Raw genomic sequence first — 22,251 nt, 5'->3', positions numbered from 1 at the left:
CCAGGAACGTATCTGAAATGTTTTTACAGTGTAAGAAACCTAATGCAGGTTATTAAAACTGCTCCTGAAATAATCAAGCAACGAATGTTTATTGATCGACTATCGTGCGCAAAGCAAGAAGACAGAAAGAAATAATGAAATGTTAACATATTTCTTTTCAATTTAATCCGTTGGTAAATTTACTCGATATAGTTTCCATTTCCATATCACTTTGCGAAAAACTAATTTCCCAGTAAGAAGAAGATTGACGTTGAAAGGAAAAAGTGCTCCATTGATTTTTTTTATCCTAATTGAATTACTTTTCAGGATATTTGAGTCACTTAAAAAGTCATTTGCTACATAATGCTCAAAAATTTAGTTTTTATTTTTCATTTTGCAAAATTAAAACCTCTGGAGAACTATCCACCAAAAAAAAAAAAGAAAAGAAAGAGTAGTGCAATATTACGTAAGAAACTAATTGCATACAGGAAAGCATTAAGATAAAATACACACCCAACATTAAGGGGATGCAAAGCAAAACTGCTGTAAAAGCTTCCTTTCGAGTTTGATGCACGTTGTAGTAGCGACGTTTTTAGAAATTTGACCATGGAAATAACGAACGGAGATACATGTGATAGGTACGTGCATATCAGTTATATAATGTATTTACAGTATTGTTTTACTCATTTTAAAATTGTTTATTTTTTTCTCTCTCTCGATTTGTAAAAAAAAATGAAAATATTAAATAATGACTAACTTTTTAAATTAAGAACATAAAGGCTACTAGCAAGAATACAACAATCTGACAAAACAAATAGTTGATTTGTAAGTACCCCATTAAAAGGAAAAAAAATGAAGAGTGATAGATTAGCTGAAAAATAACCCAGAACGCTGAAATTATGTGCAATGACTGTTTAAATTGTTCTTAGTATTAGTTTCTAATTACTCTTTTACAGTAGTTAGTGTTATAGTTTTCTCACACAGAACCAGGAGAGGGATGAGGATATAAAGCCAGGGTCGCAGAAAGTCAAGGCGGGGCCCTTGTCAGTTATGTCGCCGGGCTCCTCCTGCCCCCAAAAAAAAGAAAAAGAGAAGAAAAAAAGGGGAAGGGGAGAAGAAAAAAAAAGGAGGGGGGGGGAGAAAAAAGGGGAAAAGGAAGAAAAGGGGGAAAAGACGAAAAAAAAATAAAATCAAAACTGCTTACCAGTAAACAATTAACTCTATTTTAAGTGCCACAACAGTAAATACCAAAATAAGAATTTTACATAATCTTTAAGTTTTCTCGAATTTAGAGTCACCCCCCCCCCATTTTTCTTTCTTCCTTTCTTTTTTTCTTTCTTTTTTCTGTCGCCCCCCCCCCCCTCCCCCAAGGTCCGGACCTCTAGTTTTCGACTAGGCTGACGTAAAGCACTGCTACGACCTTCAGTTTTCTATATTTCTTTCTTTTTTTCTCTCTTTTTGTTGAGAAATGGACCGTCAATCCGGAGCTTTAACACAAGGGTTATCTATTTTAAGGGGTGATTACTTTAGACCTTAAAATTCTAACTTCTTTCAATATAAGATGACGTTAGACTCCTCGTTAAAAAGCGAACAGTGCAAAAAATATTACGAATAACTATTTGATGCTAGGCTAGATATCAATTAAATCGGACAGCTGAATTTTGAACATTTGACTAGTTGTATTCCAACTCACTAATAAATGTTATTCTTTTTACAAGAATAATTGATATTCTAAGTAAAAAGTAAATAAGAGTGCGCCGGGGTCAGTTTTTAAATGATACTTGCGTTTTCGTTATGGATGTCTTATCTAACTCTTTTGAATTAAAGTGAATCCTTTTAATCCCGAAATATGTGTCTGCAATGTTTTGCTGACTTGTGGTTCTTAACGCTGTGAAAAACTTTTATTGTCACTATTTTTTCATTTTATGCAAATACAGGGTGTATCCAGTGGGTTATGCACCCTGTATTTGCCTCGTATGCAAATACATTGCAAATACAGGATGTTCCAAAATTGACTGACACGTTTGAAAAACCAACAAAAACTAAACGGGCAGCGATAGAAATGTACCTGCTTGTTGCATTATGCTTAGGACAACAGTAAATTTTCAGAAAGACAAACTTTCAAAATGAGTTTCAATGTTCCTCAAAAGATGGCGCCGCAGGTATTTGAGAAAGGGATAAAAGATAACACAGTCTGTATATAATCGCCAAAATGACCGGTATATTTGAAAAATCAATAAAAAAGTAAATGGGCAGCGACAGAAATACACTGTTTATTTGCAACATGCTTGGAAAAACAGTAAATTTTCATACATAGTAGTTAATTTGGAAAGTGTGTCTGTCTGAAAATTAACTGTTTTTTCAAGCATATTACAAATAAATAGTGTATTTATGTTCCTGCTAGTTTTTATTGATTTTTTAAATTCACCGGTCATTTTGGCGATCTTATAGACTGCGTTTTCTCTTTTACCTCTGTCGAGGAACACTGTAACTAATTTTGAAAGTTTGTCTTTCCGAAAATTTACTGTTGCCCCAAGCATCATGCAACAAACGGTATATTTCTATCGCTGCCCGTTTAGTTTTTATTGATTTTTTTCAAATGTATCTCTCATTTTTGGAACACCCTGCATGTGGAAACACATGAATACGACGTATAAAACAAAAATTGATATGAAAAAAAAAACCGTTGCGAAGAAATGAAATTGTATTTTGAAACTATTTTACCAACATTAAGAGCAGTTGATTTGGAAAATATTTTTTTTTCAAAAAATGGTTTTATTTTGTTTGGCAAATAAGATTTTGATTTTTATGATTAGCGTAATTCGTCTATATTCGAATTGAATCCTACATTTCATTACGATTAATTATCGTTTCTAAAAACTAATCCTGAAAGCATCGTAGCAAAATTGTATCATAATTACTGATAGAGTTAAGGGCTAATAAATTAGCGGAGAAAAAAGAGTTTCTTCCACCGACACATTCGTGAACAAGGAGTTTTTGATATTTTACTCCGGCAAACTGAAGCTGGAACTGTTTTAAATAAGTTAAGAATGTTAATGTAAAAATAAATATATTTTTTGGCAGGTGTTAATCTTTCAACAAACTTTTAGTTCGTCAGAAAAAAAAATATTATAGTCTTCTGATTATTAAACACTACATCTTTTTAAATTGTTGAGACATTGAACAATAGATGGCGCCAAAGAAAACTTTAACATTTTCCCTGAATGTGAAAATTAAATTTAAAAATTCCCGTCCATGCGAGTACGAGTAAAATTACTGCGGCACAAAAATACCATGATGTGAATAGGTGGTTGTTGTCCGTCCAAATGAAACATCCGAAAGCAGTCTCCACTGTAATTAATTTAACCCAATTTTTTTTCCTAAACAGTTTTATTTTTAATTAACATGCATTGGTTTTCAGCAAAATGTCTCTACAACATTTTTAATCAATGACAGGTGACGCCTTGCAGGGCCGTACAGCGCCACCAAAAGCTAAGAATTTTTATAATGTTGCATTGTACTTTGAGGGGGTTCGGTTGGGAAGTTGTGAAAAATTGGGACAAGAGGAGGGAGAGCGAAATAAGAAATGAGACACCACACATTTTGGTTATTATAAAAAGCATTTTTAGTCAGCAAATTGAGTAATTTTTATATGTTCATTTATATATTTCTTTTTTTCTGACGCTTATTTTACTAAAACAAAAAAAAAAAAAAAAAGCTACTTTCTTTTAATGTTTTTGTTTTTCCTATTCTCATTTATTTTATTTTCCATCGCGAAATATCGATTCTCATAAAAGTTTAAAATCAGTCCAAGTTAAAAGTTTAAATTTAACAGTAAAATTATCTTACTGTTTTTCTTTTAAGACAAAAAAGTAAAGAAGCGCTAGTCATTTCCTCCAAAATTGAACAATCTGAAAAGAGAAAATAAAAATAAAAACAAAATAATGCAGCTGAAACAAAAGTAAATATCAGCTCATTTTCAACGCATTCTATTCTCCCCGTATTTTCATGATATCAAGTATTAAATGGGCATTTAAAGTGTGACACTTTGCGACGAAAAGAAGGATGGGGGTTGAAAATTTTCAAAAAAAGGCTTTACATAATTTATGAAATCCCTTAATAAAGTACATATACCAATGTACGTTTATTTCAATGCATATGCCCAAAATATTTTATAAAGAATGGTAAGTCATAAAATCAGATCAATAGTCGCAATGTGCCAAAGTTTCTAGAAAAAATTCATAATTGTAATTTGACAACCATTTCAAGTTTCGAAAAAGTAACTTTGCTATATGTACATTATTTTAACTGTAATATCATTTGAAACAATGAATTGAATTTCCCATCTAAGGACGCAAAGCTATGTATTTTATAGGTGGCAACCTGTTCGACTGCATTCCACAAGTTATACACCTAGCAATGTTAAAGACGACTTGACTCCAATTATTTTTCTGCACGGACTAGGATCGTCCAGTCTGACATGGAACAGAATTATGCGGGTAATTGCGGAAAAAACAGGGCGCCAAGTAAGTAATTCTTGTTTGAGTTTCATTTATGAACCATCTACAACACACTCAGATCCAAATCACATAACTTCAGGTTAAAACGGAACACCCTGTATAGAAACATATAACATAACATACATTACTGTTTTGCGTAACCTCTAAAAATGCCAATCAGTTGTCACAAGATCTTAAACTTATAAGCAGTTTTCATCATTATCACCTCTCTTAATTTGTAAAAACAATTTAGAATCACCCTGTGTATGTAAGCCAAAATGGCAATTTTTTGCGGCATTACGACCACAATAAAGTGAAATCAAGTGTTAGAACGTGTGTGCTGCAACCTGAAAAAGTTTATTACTGTTTTCTGTGATTGGTTTTGAGCTGCATGAACCACGGTGTTGGGTCTTGCTTAATCATGTTTCAGAATCACCTTCTTTCTGTTCATAAGCACAATCACCCGACATTAGATCATTTGAGTTTTTTTTTTAAATTACAAACAACTTTTCATGCGGCTAACTCTTGACATTTTTCTCATAGCTTAAGTGATATCTTCGGATATTTTAGTTCAAAACTAATTGTTTTCTTTCGAGCCAGGACTGAGCCTTTGCACACTAGATAGCAGAAGGTCGTTGTTGATAACGAAGGTCATTGCGGTGTTGATTGAACATAAAACTTGTTCTGAAATGATTTGTTTAAGGGAAAAAAACATTACTATCCTGTTTCCGAATATGTTGAAGCAATTGTGATTTTTTATTTCAGGCTTATATTTAAATTTATTTTATTTTAGGCTAATCTTAATCTTAAATTTATTTTCAAATATTTATCTTAGACTTTATGTTTTTTTTTAAACTTTATGCAGAACTTTTAAAAACATTTTTACAAATTTTATTTTCTCCTATTCAATTATGTATCGAAATGTATTTTTAACTTTAGGTACATGCTCTAGACTTGAGGAATCACGGAAAAAGTGAGTGGGCCAAAATTATGACTATAGATTCTGTTAGAATGGACTTGAAGAATTTCATGTCGACAAAAAATATTCCTAAGGCCGTGCTTGTTTCTCATAGTTTTGGATGTATGCAAGCAATGGCTTTGTGTTTAAGTGAGGTACGTTTTTTGCTTGAATGTACATTTTGAAATACGAAAGTTTTATTTTAAAGCATATGCGATTTTTTTAATCATAAAATCATGCACCTTCGTGATATTAATTGTATTCCATAAACTTTAATGAAAGTGCATTTATTGTTAACAGCTTACAATCCAATTATTATAAATCTTTAATAACCCTTATTCATGCTATTCACATATTGTTTTATGTTTCGTCTAAGTTTAGATGCAGCTCACACCATGTCAAAAGAAATAAATAGCATTCCTATCAATGAGTTTCAGTTAATGCTTAATTCTACATAAAAAATTGTGAGCATCAATTTTTCAGCATTTCATTAATATCTGGCAACGTTCAATTTAGTAAAACTAGGAAGCTATTAGTCGGTTAAGTAAAACCCCTTATATAAAATTAACAGGGAGTTAATTAATGTTACTTTGTTGTCACAAAACATTAAATGCGGAATTCCTTTGAAAGCTTCGGGGAAGTGACAAAAGCGTTGTGAACAGTTCACCTCCTTTCATAACACATCCCCATTTTATTGGATTCATCTTTTTCTTAAGCCACTGTTGTACTATTGGATAAACACAAAATGAATTCTGTGAAGCAACTGCACTTATGGGTGGAAGAGTTGCCAAGCTTTAAATTTTGTAGAGGGAGTTTTGATTATTTAATCATTATAGCGGTTGTATCGTAAGATGTCTAGATAACTAAGTGTTACACCCACTAAAAATGTTTGGGAGTAAAAAATACACTGATGTTCGAGACATACCTTTTTCACTTAGAATCGAGAGCAGAACTGTATTAGTACCTATAACTGTGACTGGTCTGGAGCTGTTCTTGCATGTTTTTATCGCAGTTGAACAAATTAAGACATTGGCTTCCCTATCCACTTGTGCAACAGTCATTCCTTCTAATCGGAAGTATTCCACCGCAGTTTGAATTAATCTTGATTTGCTCTCAGAATTCCACAAAATGTTAGTCTGTAAAATCGTTCCCACTACATTTTCTTTAAAAAGCAGAAATCTCAGCCATTTTCGAATTCACCATTCTTTGTTTCTTCCCAATGTTAGTTGGTAATGCATTATCGTATCCATTAAAAACCACTGCTTCTCATAAAAAGAAGTTTTTTTCTGAAGACACCTGAAGTATTTGAGAAATGTGTCTTTTTTTTTATATGTCTGACTCGTCCCATGCAAATGCGTGCATAAGAATAATATAATCCTTCATCTTTAATGGATAAAGAGATTGGTGGTGGGTTCCATTTTCACATAATTATTGGGAAACATAATTAAAAAAAAAGAAATCATTCTTGAGTAACTATTTGTAACGTAAAATGTACAAAAAATACCATTTTGACATAACAATGATCTTTTTATTTAAAAAAAAAGTTTTGAACGATTTTTGACAAATTTCTATAGTTACAGTGAGTGTTTTTTTTTTTTTTAAATTCATTTTATATTACAAAAGGAATTTGGAGCCACTTTACGATTTATGGTAGTTTCAAACAGCTAAACGGATCATTATTGAATTTTCACACCGTAAATTTTGCATTTCAGATTTTAAAAAAAATTGCAGATCATATATGTTTATAAATTTTTGTGGGGAAATGTCGGTAAAACACAAGCACCAATTCAAACATACATAGCATTTTTTTTAACTGAAAAATAACAACTATTGATTAATGTATAAGGGAAAATATTTTTAAAAAAGTACCCCATAAAATGTAAAAACTTAGGGTCTGGTGGGGTAAAGTGGTCATAAAATCGTAGGTTTTCAACTTAGGTGGATAATAAATACAATAAATTCTTTAAATACTTCAAATTTTTTTGTTATTATTTTACATTGCATTATTAAAGAACACGTACATTGAATTTCAGGAAAAAAAATATTGATTCAAGTAGTTTTATAACATTTTTATTTTCCTTTGTATTTATGACCACTTTACCCCATGGGGTGGGGGAAAGTGGTCATAGCATGGGGTAAAGTGGTCATAGTTAAAAACAGCTGCAAAACTGTTACAAATAACCTTATTATTTGTATATTTCGGTTATTTTTATAGTTACAAGTATATGTACGAGTATATGCGGGTATTCACGAGTATATACGTGTCGTGTAAACGAGTAAACATGTTCATATATGAATAAATACATGTATACATCAGATACATGCATGCATGTGCCTACTCAAGTATATTCGTGTATACACGAGCATATAAGCATGTATACGTGATTGCCTACAGGAGTGTATACGTGTCTACACGAGTATATACGAGTCACGTGTATATGCGAGTATATACGCGCAAAACGAACATCATTTGCGTGTTTGCACATGTATCTCGAGTATATACGTGCATACCTGAGTTTCTGAGTATATACGTGTATAGTCGACGTATATAGGCATATATAAGTGTACATAGATGCACTACTGGCCATTAAAATTGCTACACCAAGAAGAAATTGCCAGAATGAAGCTAAATTTTACACACGTGATAATAAAATTGACATTAGAAAGTGATTACAAAATTAAAGCAAATTGATCATTTATGATTGGAAAAATCTCGAATAAATGGAGGTTTACGTATCCTGTTGAGCCACCTCTAGCGTGAATGTACGATGTACTTGAAGCGAAACGATCGGACATTGAGACATAACAGTCTCCTACGATATCCTGCGTCATCTCGTACCACAGTTGCTGTAAATGTGCCACTCATTCGATCAAACTCATATGTGTTAGCACTCATGACGGGGCTCCCAGGAACCATTTTTTAACATGACAATGCTCGATCAAACACAGCAAGGGTGCAAAGGGATTTCCTCTTCCGCATTATCACTTTCTCTGGTCTGCGTGTGCTCTGGTCTGCGATTCGCGACTTGTCACAAATTGAGCATATCTGGGATCACTTGAAATGGTAAATTGGACAGCCTGGAAGTTTGATCAAATTAGTGGCGCGTTTACAGCAACTGTGGTACGAGAAGAGGTAAGACATCGTACGAAACTGCTGAACCTCAATGCTCGACCGTATCGGTTCTTAAATTCCAACTAGAGGTGGCGCAACAGGGTACTTAAACCTCCATTCATGTGAGATTTTTCCAGTAATAAATGATCATCTTGCTTTCATTTTGTAATCGTTTTCTAGTGTCAATGTTGCCATCACGTGTGCAAAATTTTGTTTCATTCAGACTATTCCTTCTTGGTGTAGCAATTTTAACGGCCAGTAGTGTACTTACATACATATACGGGTATACACGAGTTAATTCGTGGATATATCCAGAGCGTGTTTGGTACGTGTCTACTCACGTATATATATGTGGAAGCAAGAGTATATCCGTATGCTTACGTGTAAACACGATTCTATACTTGTTAGACGTATACACATACATTTACGTGTAAACACCAGTACATGTATCCACGTATATCTACGAGTACATCCGCTAATATACATGTATGCTTACATAGTGAATCCAAGATCTTGGGCAAAATCTAAGTGGTGTGAAAGGGGAGGATAAGAAGCAAAGAATCATAAGGAACTTATGGTCGTTGACGCGCTACATGCACACAAAGCCAGAAATCGATGGAATGAAAACAGGTCACAAATTTGTTACACAAAGATGATTTTACCCGACATTTTAGTTCTTAAGAAATATTTAGACAGTTGTTAAAAAATAAGGCCTGTAGTAGCTCTAATACACGCATCGCAACAAAGGCGCAGCGACTGATGAAAGTTTTTCAAGAGTCTCGTAATTGCAACAGAGTGATTGCAACGCATGTATTACAGATGCCGGCCGCAAGTTTCATCAATCACTTTAAAACTTTCTTAAGTCGTTGTGTAAAATTGCCTTTTTTGTGATAAATTTGTGACCTGTTTTGCATTCATTAGTTTCTGGCTTTGCGTGCATGTAGTGCGTCAGCGTTGAGTTTGTGGTCATATGTTTCTTATGATTCTTGCTTCTTATCCTCCTCTCTAAAACCTTTTAAAAATTTGGCCAAGAGTTTAAACTAACCCTGCATACATGTATATCATATGCTAGTATGTAAGTGTCAGCTCGAGTACGTACGCGTATATGCGTCGTGTCTACCTGAGTATATAAGTGTTCATATATGTTCGAGTATAAGCGGGTATATACGTTAATAGTCAAATGTATATCTGTATTGATAAGAAATACTACGAGATACCCAAATACGTGTTTATTGGTGCATTTATGTGAATACGTATATATACGTGCCTACACGAGTATATGCGTATGCATGCGCATATACTCATATATTTAACCTTGTTTACTGTAAAAACAATACATATTAAGTGAACGTAATATTTAATTTATATCTGCTTTATACTTAAAAATTAAGTGTTTTTAAAAGAACAATATTCGTTAAGCCTAATATTATGACCACTTTACCCCATCTTATTAAAACTGTTCTAAAAAATTATTCAAAATAGATTCAGCTAACTGCTAATGAGTATGAGTTCTTAAGACATGTAGGAAGCTTCCTGCGCAGTCAATCTTTTCATAATTCTAACAAACAAAATTTCCCAAGGAAGTTAAAAAAGGTGTTTATATTTTAAAAAAATTCATAATCGCACAAAATATTTTTTTTTTTTTACCAAATAAAATTTTGCCAGTTGTAAAATTTTGTATTCAATATGTAGTTTCTAACTGCACTACTCTAAAATAAAATTTTCACATTCATTCGAACATTTATTTGTAAGATATAGCCATTTATTTGAATTATGACCACGTTCCCCCATTGACCACTTTCCCCCACCAGACCCTATTTATTTTAGTAGCTTATGTTCTGCTGCATGTTACATAGAAGACAGAAATTTCAGTTTTTGGTGTCAAAACAAATGTTAGAAATTTTATATTAGTTATTTTAAGTTATGTATCGAAACAATATTACTTCTAGAGTCTACAGTTTTTTTTTTTTTTTTTTTCAGAACTGAAAATTTTTCATTTTTTACAGAGTTATAAGGAAAACAAAAAGTACTAAGCGACCATCTTTGATCCGCCATTTCGGATAGAAGCTCACATGGGAACTTGGGCACTTTTTAGGATTTGTTCTACACATGATCAGGAACTAATGCTGCAAAATTCAGCTAATTATAAATTTGTGGCGCATCGACCCTATTTTTGGCCTAAATATACGGGGTCAATATTTTTGTGTTTATGAAAAACAATTGAACGCTATGTTAAAATATTAGTAAAAAGTATATTGAGTGGAAAAAATACAAATTAGGGTCCGATGGGGTAAAGTGGTCATAAAATCGTAGGTTTTCAAATTATGTGAATAATAAATACAACAAATTCTTTTAACATTTAAACATTTTTTGTTTTTATTTTACATTGGATTATTAAAGAACACAGTACATTGAGTTTTAGAAAAATAAATACTGATTTAAGCAGTTTTATAACACTTTCTTTTCCCTTTGTATTTATGACCACTTTACCCCATAGGGTGGGGGAAAGTGGTCATAGCATGGGGTAAAGAGGTCATAATTAAAAATAGCTGCAAAACAAATATGAACAACTCTAATATTTGTATATTTCGTTTATTAGTATAGTTACAAGTATATACACAAGCATATGTGTGTATATACGGGTATATACGTGTCGTGTAAACATTAGTAAACACGTTCATATATGAGTAGATACATGTATGCAACAAATACATGCATGCACGTGCCTACTCAAGTATATACGTGTATACACGAGTATATAAGGATGTATACGTGATTACCTACAGGAGTGTATACGTGTCTAGACGAGTATATACGTGTCACGTGTACGTATGGGTATATACGAGTGCACTGTTAAAAATTTTCCGGAAAATTTACGGTAATTGTTACTGGCATCCATGTTGCCAGTAACTATTACCGTAAAAATCAAATGTTACTGTAAAATTTTACGGTTTCCTCGGTAGGCCACAGCAACCAGTTGGCGCTGGGATCGCTTTACCGTAAAAATAAGCGATGCGTTAGCGATGCAATTTTACAGTAACAATTACCAGAAAATCTTCCTGAATTTTTAACAGTGTGTAAACGAACATCATTTGCGTGTATGCACTTGTATCTCGGGTACATACGTGTATGTCTGAGTATATACGTGTACAGTAGACGTATACACGCATATAAAGTGTCCATACACACATATACGGGTATATACGAGTTAGTTCGTGTGTACATTCAGTGCGTGTTTGCAGTGTCTACTCATATATATATATATATATATATATATATATATATATATATATATATATATATATATATATATATATATATATATATATATATATATATATTGTGAAGCACGAGCATATACGTATGTATACGTGAAAACACGATTATATACCTGTATAGACGTATATTCGTACATTTACGTGTGTATACACCAGTACATGTATGTATACACGAGTATATAAGCTTATATACATGTGTGCTAACAGAATGAATCCAAGCTCTTGGACAAAAATCTAAGGAGTGTGAGAGGAGAGGATAAGAAGCAAAGAATTATAAGGAACTTACGTTCGCTGACGAGCTACATGCACACAAAGCCAGAAACTGATGGATGCAAACGAATCGCAATCTTGTTACACAAAGATGATTTTACCCAACATTTTAATTTTTAAGAAATATTTAGAGCAGTTGTTAAAAGTTACAGCCTGTAGTAGCTCTAATACAAGCATCGCAGCAAAGGCGCAGCGACAGATGAAACTTTTTCAAAAGTCTCGTTATTGCAACAGAGAGTGCTTTGTGATTGCGACGCACAGCTGCAGGCCGCAAATTTCATCAATCGCTTTAAAACTTTCTTGAGATCTAATATGCTGTGTAAAATTTTCTTTCTGTAATATATAAATTTGTGACTTGTTTTTCATCCATTAGTTACTGGCTTTGCGTGCATGTAGCGCGTCAGTATTGTGTTTGTGACCATATGTTCCTTATGATTCTTGCTTCTTATCTTCCCCTCTAACACATTTCAATAATTTTCCCAAAAGTTTAAACTCACCCTGTTTACTTGAATATCATATGCTTCTATGTAAGTGTCTACTCGAGTACGCACGCGTATATTCGTGCCTACCTGAGTATATAAGTGTTTATATATATATACGAGTATAAGTGAGTATATACGTGTATAGTCGAATGTATATCTGTATAGATTAAAAATACTTGCAGATACCCATATACGTATTTATTGGTGCATTTATGTGAATACGTCTATATATGTGCTTACACGAGTATATGTGTATGCATATGCATATACTCGTATATTTAACCCCATTTACTGTAAGAACAATACATATTAAGTGAAATTAATATTTAATTTATATCTGCCTTATATTTTTAACGATTAAGTGACATTAGAAGAACAATATTTGTTAAGCCTAATATTATGACCACTTTACCCCATCTTACTTAAATTGCTCTAAAAAATTATCTGAAAGAGATTCAGTTAATTGCTAATGAGTAAGAGTTCTTGAGACATGTAGGAAGCTTTCTATGCAATCAATTTGTTCATAAATCTAACAAACAAAATTTCCCAAGGAAGTTAAAAGAGGTGTTTAGATTTAAAAACTTTTCATATTCACACAAAATATTTTTTTTCTACCAAATAAAATTTTGCCAGTTGTAAAATTTTGTACTCAAAATGTAGTTTCGAACTGCCCTACTCTATAATAAAATTTTCACATTCACTCCAATATTTATTTCCAAGCTATAGCCATTTATTTGACGAATGACCACTTTACTCCATTGACCATTTTACCCCACCAGACCCTATGGAATAATTTCTAATTAAAATAACCAATTCACTGTTTACACCTATTTGTGCCCAATGTAAAATGAAACTGTCATAATCATTTACTATTGTTCAAAACTTCACTTTTTAACTAACTAAAAAAGTGCTTTTGGGGCGAGAATGTTCGAGCCGCTTGAGCAATATTTAAGTTATGCTTACAAGTAAGATGTTGCCTATGCATTTAGGAAGTTAGCATAATAAAAACATAAATTTTGAAAATTATAATATGATTTGTACATTTTTTTTCTGAGTAGCCCCACCTGGTCGAAAAAATAGTTGTTGAAGAATGTATAGTTGGGAAAATACCAAATGAGTCCAAAAGGTTCTTCCAAGCTTTGCTCATGGTGATGCAAAAGGCAGTTTCCCATCTTCCACGTTCTATGACAGAAAAAGAAGCGTACAACTATGTAAACCAGTTCCTTCAAGACAACCATCAAAAAGTAAGATTTTAATATCTAGAAAGTACAAGTACTTAAATATTAAACGATTGGAATGCAGAAAAATTAAAGTGGATGCCCAGCCTTTGAAAGTAAGGATTTTTAACAGTAGCATACTAAAGCTCAAGCTTCTGCAATAAACAATGAACACGCATTTTAGCCTTTCGAAATTTTTTTTTCATTTAAACTTTAATTTGTATAATTTTAAGAATTTGAATGTGTTTTGGTCTTAATAGTGTATTTTTTCATGTATTTCAATTGGTCAGACTAACTGTTATCAAGTTCCAAATTGTTATGAGAAAAAACAAACAGCAATATATTCTTCTCAGTAACAAACAATAATTAAAAAAAAATGGATGATCAGATAAACATTAAATAGACAAACGTTTTGTTCTTGCAGCTGTTTAAAAATGACATTGGAGCAAACAAACATTACGTTGTACATTCTTTTTAATAAATAGATAAATTAGTTAAAAAAAGAAAAAATCCAAATGAATATGTTTCTTGGAGGGGCTCTAATAGCTATTGCTAAACTATAGTTAAAAAGGAATTCATGACTTTGAGTTAGCAAGGCGGTATGTGATGGAGCAAGAGAAAAGTAAAATTTTGCTGCGTTATTTCGTCCACGCCTGCAAAGGGGGGGGGGGAGGGGGGCTTATAGTGGTTTTATGGTACATGTCATTAAAACTTTTAAGAGGGCTAACTCTTGAGGATTTTTGATCTCATTTGGTTAAAGGGAGTCGATTTTTCGAGGGTGAGGTGAGCTCTTGGGGGCTCGTAGTGCTCTAGAGGGTGCGCTATCCGAACAGGAAATTCTTGGCAGGATTTCGTTCTTTCTTTTAATCAGCCAATGGATATACATGCAAATTTTTAGCAGCTTTTCCAATACAAAAAAAAAACTTTGATGCAGAAGAATTCAATTTATTGAGATGTATACACAGTTTTAAACCTCAAGGATGTTTATCGGGAAAATTAATAACTGCAGCCAACAACACTCAGAAAACGATGATTTATGAACACATCCATCAGCAAAAGACTTTTTATTTTCACATAATTAGGAGAATAATCGGTAGCTTCCTTATTCTTGTTTTCCTCGTTCCTCCTCCTTAAGGAACGCTGTTGAAGATGTTTGACACTTGCTTTGTGCTTCAAGAACACATGGGGCTTTGTTAACTTGGAAATTTGTGAAAGGCATGGAAGGTTTGGTAGAAGGTAGAAATTAGTAAATTTGTGCAAAAGGTTTCCGGGCAACACACCGGGTTTGAGAGCAGTTTTTTAATAAATATTTCGCTGATAAAGAGCAAAAAAACCAAAAGAAAAAGAAAAGTGGAAGAAATTAAGAGCACATTTTAGTGTACTATGTTCTGGATTTCTCCATAAAGAATAAAGTAAGACATGAAACAAATAAAATGAATGTTTCATGGTGTAAATGTATAAGTTCTTTTATCGCAGCTTTGAGCAAAATACGTAATAAAGTATTCTATTTATTTCTTAGAACTACTGTCCAGTTTTCATTACTTAATTTTAATGTTTTAGGCTCGAACTAATTCAAAAATCAATCCATTCAAAAAAAGTTATCGAATAATATTTCTTTTAAAAATTTAGTAATAATAACGAAGCTATCGGAGTTTGTGGACAAAATAATGCTCAATAAAAAATATCATACTAGGAGTGACACATATGTTGAAACCAAGGACTCCAAGGTTTCGGCTGTAATACTGTATAAAATTGAATATGTACTTATTGTTTTTCAAAAAAAGCGCTTACAAGGTGCTTTCGTTTTCAACTAAAATATGTCTACTCATCAGTAATGACACTAGTGCAAGAATTATCAAACATCATTAAGTGCTTTAACTGCTTTTCCAAAAACTTGCTTAAAGAAAAAACAACAATGTACAATTATGTTGGTATTCCCATTAAAATAATAAAAAAATGGTTCATTTAATTGGTGCCCTTCCCCCCTGTTTCGCCGCACGAAACCCTCCCACCCCCCTGTTTTTCAGATTCAATCTTTCCTTTTGATATGTTTAAGAGGGGAGGAAGTTTTAAATGTTTCGGCGAAACTGGTGGTAAACCATTTAATTTAAATCTGATTAAAAAAAAAGGATTAATTGTTCATCAATTAATTTATTTATGTCGTTAAAATCCATGTGATATTTTGACAATGTCTAAAAATACTATCGCTTAGAACAGTGATGATCTGTGGTCCACGAACCATTAGTGATTCGCAAGCAATCCCAACGACAGGTCATGTCAGCCTAGTCGAAAACTAGGGGCCCGGATCTTGGTGGGGGGCGGCGGCGAACTGACACAAAAAAAGGGAAGGAAGAAAAGAAGGAAAGAAAAAAAAGAAAAGAAGAAAGAAACAGAAGGGGGGGGGGAGGTTCGAATTTGAAAAAAAAACGTAAGGATTAAGTAAAATTTACTCTTTTGGTATTTACTGTTGTGGCACTCAAAATAGAGTAAACTGTTTTCTAGTCAGCAGTTTTTATTTATTTTCTTTTTCCCCTTTTTTCTTCTTTCCCCCTTTTCTTTTCTTTTTTTGGGGGGGGGGGCGGGCGGTGACATAACTGACAAGCAGCCCGCTTTGGCTCTCTGCAGCCCTGTTCGTAAGCAGTTTTTTTTTGGTCCGTGGACAATATAGTGGAAATCATTCTCTATCAATTTTTCAGTTGTAACTTAATTTATTAAAGAAAACTTTTGGATTTATCTCATTTCACCTTTCATAATTAATTTGAAAATATTATCTCAATCGTATATGGTCCACTTAAAATTTGGAAGGTTGCCAAGCGGTCAAAAGTTGTGAAAAAATTAAAAACCACTTGGTATTGAGTACTCTGACAATCTTGAAAAGTACAGTTGGAAGAATTTTAACTGAAATAAAGTTGAAGGTAATATTGACACGAACTACTTTTCTTTTAAAAATTAAATTTCTTTTGAAAATTTTTTAGGTAATGCTCAATTTTACTGTTTTAGTTTCAAGAAAACCTTGGTATACCTTCTTATTCGAAAATGCCAAAAATGGAAGTCCTCCCGTTTTATAAAAACAAAGAAACCGGACAGTTTGAATGGAGGATAAATCTGGATGCTATTGCGCAATATTTTGCAAAGGAGGAGACTTCATTAGACCTAACGAAAGCTATGCCGTTTGAAAAACAAAGCCTCTTTATCTACGGAAAGTATTCCTTCTTTGACGTGTAAGTATGGTGTCAAAATTTTTAAGGAGAAAAAAATTTTGACATGAGAATCAATGAATAATACGTATAATTTTTTGAAAGTTTTTTTTTGTTTCGGAATGAGTAGGCTTTAGGAGGATGAGAGAACGTAAGTTTTTTTTCAACATTTTCACTGGCATTGACTGGTAGAAAATTCCAAAACGTTATAGATTATTTCTGGGCAAAGTTACGGGATTTCACGGGTTTCTTTAGCTTTCTGCGAAAATCAAGTATCTATGCGAAAAAAATTTTGAATCACTGCATGTTTTGTGAATACTTACTTTTAACTATTGTCAAAAATATTTTAGCAACCAGCGTCAAAATAAATTTAGCGTTTTTATTTATTGTTTCACCCCCGTCTGTTCAGATTGACAGTCTCAAATGAGGGCGAAGTGCAGTTTCAAAAGACTTTAGCTTTGCAAGACTTGCAGGCAAATAAGAGTTTCGGTGTTTGCTCGCAATTCTGTATTAGTTTTGTCCATATTTGCGATTACTATAAACATGTGCAAGTTTTCTTGCAAGATTCCTGATTTATTACAAAAATATGACTGACTTTTAATGGTGTCCCCCATTCTGAATTCTTCAGAAACGTTCCAGGTTAAATTCAGGAAAGTTACTTACTTCAGCAGGAAATTTTCTGTATTGTTGCCAGATACGTTACTGGCAGAAATTAGGATACTTTGCTTCCGATTTTTTTCGAGAAACGTTTCTGTTTTTTTCTTTTTTTACAGTGTTTAAAATAAATTTTCATTTCGAGCTTCTCCAGCATAGAACTTTAAACAGTTTAGGCTAATCGAGCGTGACCTGTTCTACCGTGCTAAGCACAAACGTCGTATCTGCACTTTTTATCAAAAGTGATTCTTTGTCACATATTTTACCTAAATACAATATTTTATGGTCATTTGTGAATGGGAAATATATATTTAAAAAATTGAAACAGTTACTTCTGTATCAAATACATTGAGGCACGTAACTTTAAACGGCATTTCTCATTTTGAACTCAGATGCAGATACGACTTTTTCGCTTAGCACAGCAATGCTGCTCTACATATCCATCTGTTCTTTTAATGAACAAATTTATGTATCAAAGACTGGTTGATAGTTAATGTAATGGAAAATTACTGCTACTTGTTTCAAGTTTTTAACTTTTCGTACGCAAGTTCAATGAAAGTCATTTTATGAATTATATCTCAAGTAATGTTTTTATTTACAGGGAAGCAGATGAGACTTGTAGAAAGAAGTTTTTTCCAAACTCACAGCTACATATAATTGAAAATGGATCTCATACATTACATCTTGAATGTCCCGAAAAATATATTGACCTGGTTGTAAATTTTGTTCAAAATGATTGAAAAATTATTTCCTTTCATAATAAAAATCAAACAGACTGTACTGGGCTGTTTGTTTACTTAATTACTGGTCGAAACTCCTTTTTAAGTACAAAATACTACATGAAAATATCGCAAAAATCACAGAAAAAATATTAATTGTTTCATCAATACTTATTTTTTAAAATGTTCATGCTGGCTTTTTCTTTCCCTCAAAAATTATCTACGTTTTTCATTTGAAGATAGTGAAAGTATTTAAATACGTTTAATATATTTATTACACTGAATCAGCTACGTTAAAGTTCACATTGAATATTTACTAGAGAAATATATTTCAAATTTTGATATTTCATTGTGATAAACGAGGAGGTAAAGTGGTTCTTGTCACAGTCGTGATTGAAAAAATGCAAAACACAAGAAGTTTAGTATGGTATAGAATGTGCTATTAACTCGATGCTTGACCGTTTGTTACCTTATTTATGTTTGGCTTGAAGAAGTGAAAATTCGTAGAATGTTGCAATGACAATAATCGTTACCGCAAAGAAAATTGGCTATTCTCACCTCTATTTTCACAAATTAAATTCTATAAGCTTCAGCGGATCGGAAGTAAACTTACCAGAATCAGACTTAAGTTCGTTCGGTTCTTGATCCATTCCAAAAACCCCTAACGCAAAGGCATAGCCAAAAAACATTTTTTTGAACGGAAATGTGATTAAATTTTGAAAGGGATATGGTCGGTTTAACTCCTTTATTTTGTCAAGAAAGAAAAATTTCTAGGTTTGAAAGTTCTCGCCGAGATATTTCGAACAAAAAAAGTTTTTTCGGATCGGACCGTTCTACCAAAAGTTATTAGGAGGGAGGGGAGAGATAGACTCGCCGATCGACAGACAGAATGACAGCTACGCGTTTTTCCCACCTCAAAACCCTACTTTCCAATTTTCAATTTTTAAATATCTTTTTTCATTTTATTTATTGTTGACTTTTTTGTTTTTAACGATATTTTTAAGATGCATTAAGCCTTCTTACATGCTTTTTTGTCCTTTTCTTTATTTTTACGGGAAAGCAGGCGAAAAAAAGAATAGTAAAAAACGTGAATGAATGCCTTTGTTCGCACTTGAACTTTGCTGCATGCAACGGAGATTTCTTTGATGAAGGTCACAAGGGAAATCGACGTTTTTTGGTCTGGTCATTCTGGTTATTGCATAGCGTTTCTTTCTGTCACATAAAGCGTTGCAGCATATTGCGCAATACAACAGCAAAATCGCAAAAAAAAAAAAAAAAAAAAAAAACTGTTCTCTTTTTCAACTGTAGAAAGGAAAATTTCATTCATTTGCAAAATTGCTCGCTGAAGAAGTTAGAGATGTCGAGGTAAGTGAAAATATTTTTTTCTACGAAACTTATAAAACACAATTTTTGGCAGTTTTGCCTTTTTTAATTTTCTTGATGAATTTTGCATTGTTTTCCAGCAGTTCAGGTTAGTTAAAATTCTTTAGTTACTCTGCTTTTGATCTCCCTTACTTTGAAATTTTATTTATTTAAGCTATTTCCGAATGCATGAGCCAATCCAGAAAATGCTATAAAATAATTAATTTTAATAAGTAAACAATTAAATGTCTTTTAAGTACTTGCATCTTGTACTTTCAAGTAGATAGTAAACATAAAATTAAAAAAAATATTTTGAAGACACAATTAGCGGTGTTCCTTGTTGTTAATTGTTTTGTGACACAACGGTAAACTGGATTGGTTCATATCTCTTTGTGTTTAAATTTTTTCTTTATGTGCGCTATTCGAACGCGATAAATATTTAAAAACTGTCTCAGAACTCGAAATGAACTTGTTACAAATGCTAAAAAGTACTTTTCCCTTTCAACTAACTGTGGTGCACACCAATCGATTTTATAAACATTAAAGAGTCCGAATTTAGTAAAATCAGCACGAAATATCAGCAGATGAGGGCCTAAACCAGTCACAGATCTGTGAATGATCTTTTTCAAGGTTCTTTCTTTTCGGCTGAGTTCATGAGCTAGTCTTTGTAATTTTGAATAAAACATGATAAAAGCATCTGCAATGCCCTTGACACGAGTTAAAATCTTGTTACGGTACGTAAGAGGGACTTTAACTGTACGAGAAGAACTAACCTTAAAATTTTTAATATGAGGATAATTCAATAATTAAAGAGACAAACTGACCTGGAAAACAAAAAACCGTTTCTATCAACAAAATAAGATGTTTTATACTTTTAAACAACATCTCCATCAACATTTAGGCACTTGTCACAGCGGGTTACTAACAGTTTTTTATCGCGGCTGCAAAGAATTTGTCTTGATGTTAGAACCGATTTCCTTCAAAATTTCTCGACATCCTCAATATCCTGGAACTTCTCCCCACGTAATGCTTCTTTCAATGGACCAAACAAATGAAAACCAGAGCGTGCTTAGTCGGGGATATGAGGGGGATAGGGCAGTACCTCCTAGTAAATTTCAGTTATGTCGTTCTGAGTTTTGAACTGTACCAACGCTAACTTGAACGTTTTCCGCTATCAGTTATACTGTTACAGGGCCGTCTGCATGAATAATGACATCAATTCAAATTTCAAGAGAGGAAGTTGAACCTGCAATAGGTTGACAAGAAGTCTTTCCGTCAGACATTAACTGTCGGTCAATTTTGAACTGTTTAACCAGCTTGTAAAAATTTCTTCGGGTCATACAACTTTCACATACGCTTCAATCATTCTAGATCATACTTTAGCTGTTTTCCCCTTCTTTCATCAAAAAATGAATCACAGAACGTTGTCTCTTGAATTTTCAAGAAGACCCGACATCGTTGAACTTAATTTTGAGGCTTGAAACATCGCAATGTTTGATCTGTAGACTTATTAGAACTCATCACAGTGAGTCTAACTTAAGATCATCAAACATGTACTACTAACAATCTTTTCCCCACAGCAATTTGTCTTTTTAACTATTGAATGTCCCTCGTATATTCAAAAACTTTCTTTAAATCAGTTTTTTACTTCATCGCACGAAAAAAAAAAGAGTTGGCATTTTTCGCTTTATCTCGTAAATTTCTTTTACGTAAAGAAGTCACAAATGTTCTCCAATTTTGTACTTCATTGGCCTTTTCGACTGCTCAGCAGAAATATGGGCCGTGTTGCACTGACATCTCAGCGCCTGGAGACGCGGTGACCAAAACGGTTTGTAATTGCGAGGTTTGCTCTGGGAATCTACTTCTGAGCAGCTTTATGAATTATAATATAAAACCTTTTAAAGATGCGTCAGTACTCTTTAGTTGAAAATATATTTAAAAAGATTTTTTCATTTACACACGAGTGCAGCTATTCTGGATTTGGGCGCCCCGCAGTTGAATTTTTCGAAGGGCAGAAATTCTCAATTTGACGATTGGAACTCTAAATTTTGCCGAATATTAAAGATTTTGCCAAATCGTTCGACAAAATTTGCCGTTTAAGGCAATTGTTTGGAGGTCAAAGTGACCTCCCATAGAGACGTCCCAGATTAAAAGCAAACAAATTGTTGCGAGGACCCTTACTCGCTAGTTAAAAACTGCTAGTCCCATCAATGAAAAATCAAGATTATATTGATTGTGTATAGGGGCATCGTGGTGTCCAGCTACAAATCACACTACTTTTTCTATCGAAGTGATGTTTAATCACTTTATTTTTTTAATTTTTGCTTTAATTTGGAAATTAAATTTAAATTTCTGGACAAGTGCTTTGCATTTGAAATTAGTTTTTTTACAAGGAAGTAGGAAACTGATAAACAAATATGAAATAACTGCATTTCTTTCCAAGTGTAAAATCCACATACCGGTGACAAGGTAAAGAAAAAAAGACGATTAGATAAGAAGGAATACTTTAGTTTACATTCTTGCT

At 33.0% G+C, this 22,251-nt stretch overlaps 1 protein-coding gene across 1 annotated transcript; it reads left to right on the top strand.

Annotated features, from left to right (window-relative positions):
• The first annotated feature begins 508 nt into the window (after positions 1-508).
• Positions 509-18,426, top strand: LOC129223100 (protein ABHD11-like). Its single transcript, XM_054857669.1, has 6 exons — positions 509-617; positions 4,355-4,505; positions 5,418-5,591; positions 13,637-13,822; positions 16,796-17,016; positions 18,248-18,426. The coding sequence occupies exons 1-6, from the start codon at positions 586-588 to the stop codon at positions 18,384-18,386; spliced, it is 903 nt and encodes a 300-aa protein (XP_054713644.1). The 5' UTR covers positions 509-585; the 3' UTR covers positions 18,387-18,426.
• The last annotated feature ends 3,825 nt before the right edge of the window (positions 18,427-22,251 follow it).

Source organism: Uloborus diversus, chromosome 1 (genome assembly GCF_026930045.1).
Source record: "Uloborus diversus isolate 005 chromosome 1, Udiv.v.3.1, whole genome shotgun sequence".
NCBI lineage: Eukaryota > Metazoa > Arthropoda > Arachnida > Araneae > Uloboridae > Uloborus > Uloborus diversus.
This window is presented reverse-complemented; position numbering and strand designations above follow the sequence as displayed.

Excerpts from the sequence above, each read along its gene's own strand:
- LOC129223100 (XM_054857669.1), top strand. The coding sequence starts at position 586 with ATGGAAATAACGAACGGAGATACATGTGATAG. Across the intron at positions 618-4,354 it reads AACGGAGATACATGTGATAG|GTGGCAACCTGTTCGACTGC; the intron begins GTACGTGCATAT and ends TGTATTTTATAG. Across the intron at positions 5,592-13,636 it reads TGGCTTTGTGTTTAAGTGAG|CCCCACCTGGTCGAAAAAAT; the intron begins GTACGTTTTTTG and ends TTTTCTGAGTAG.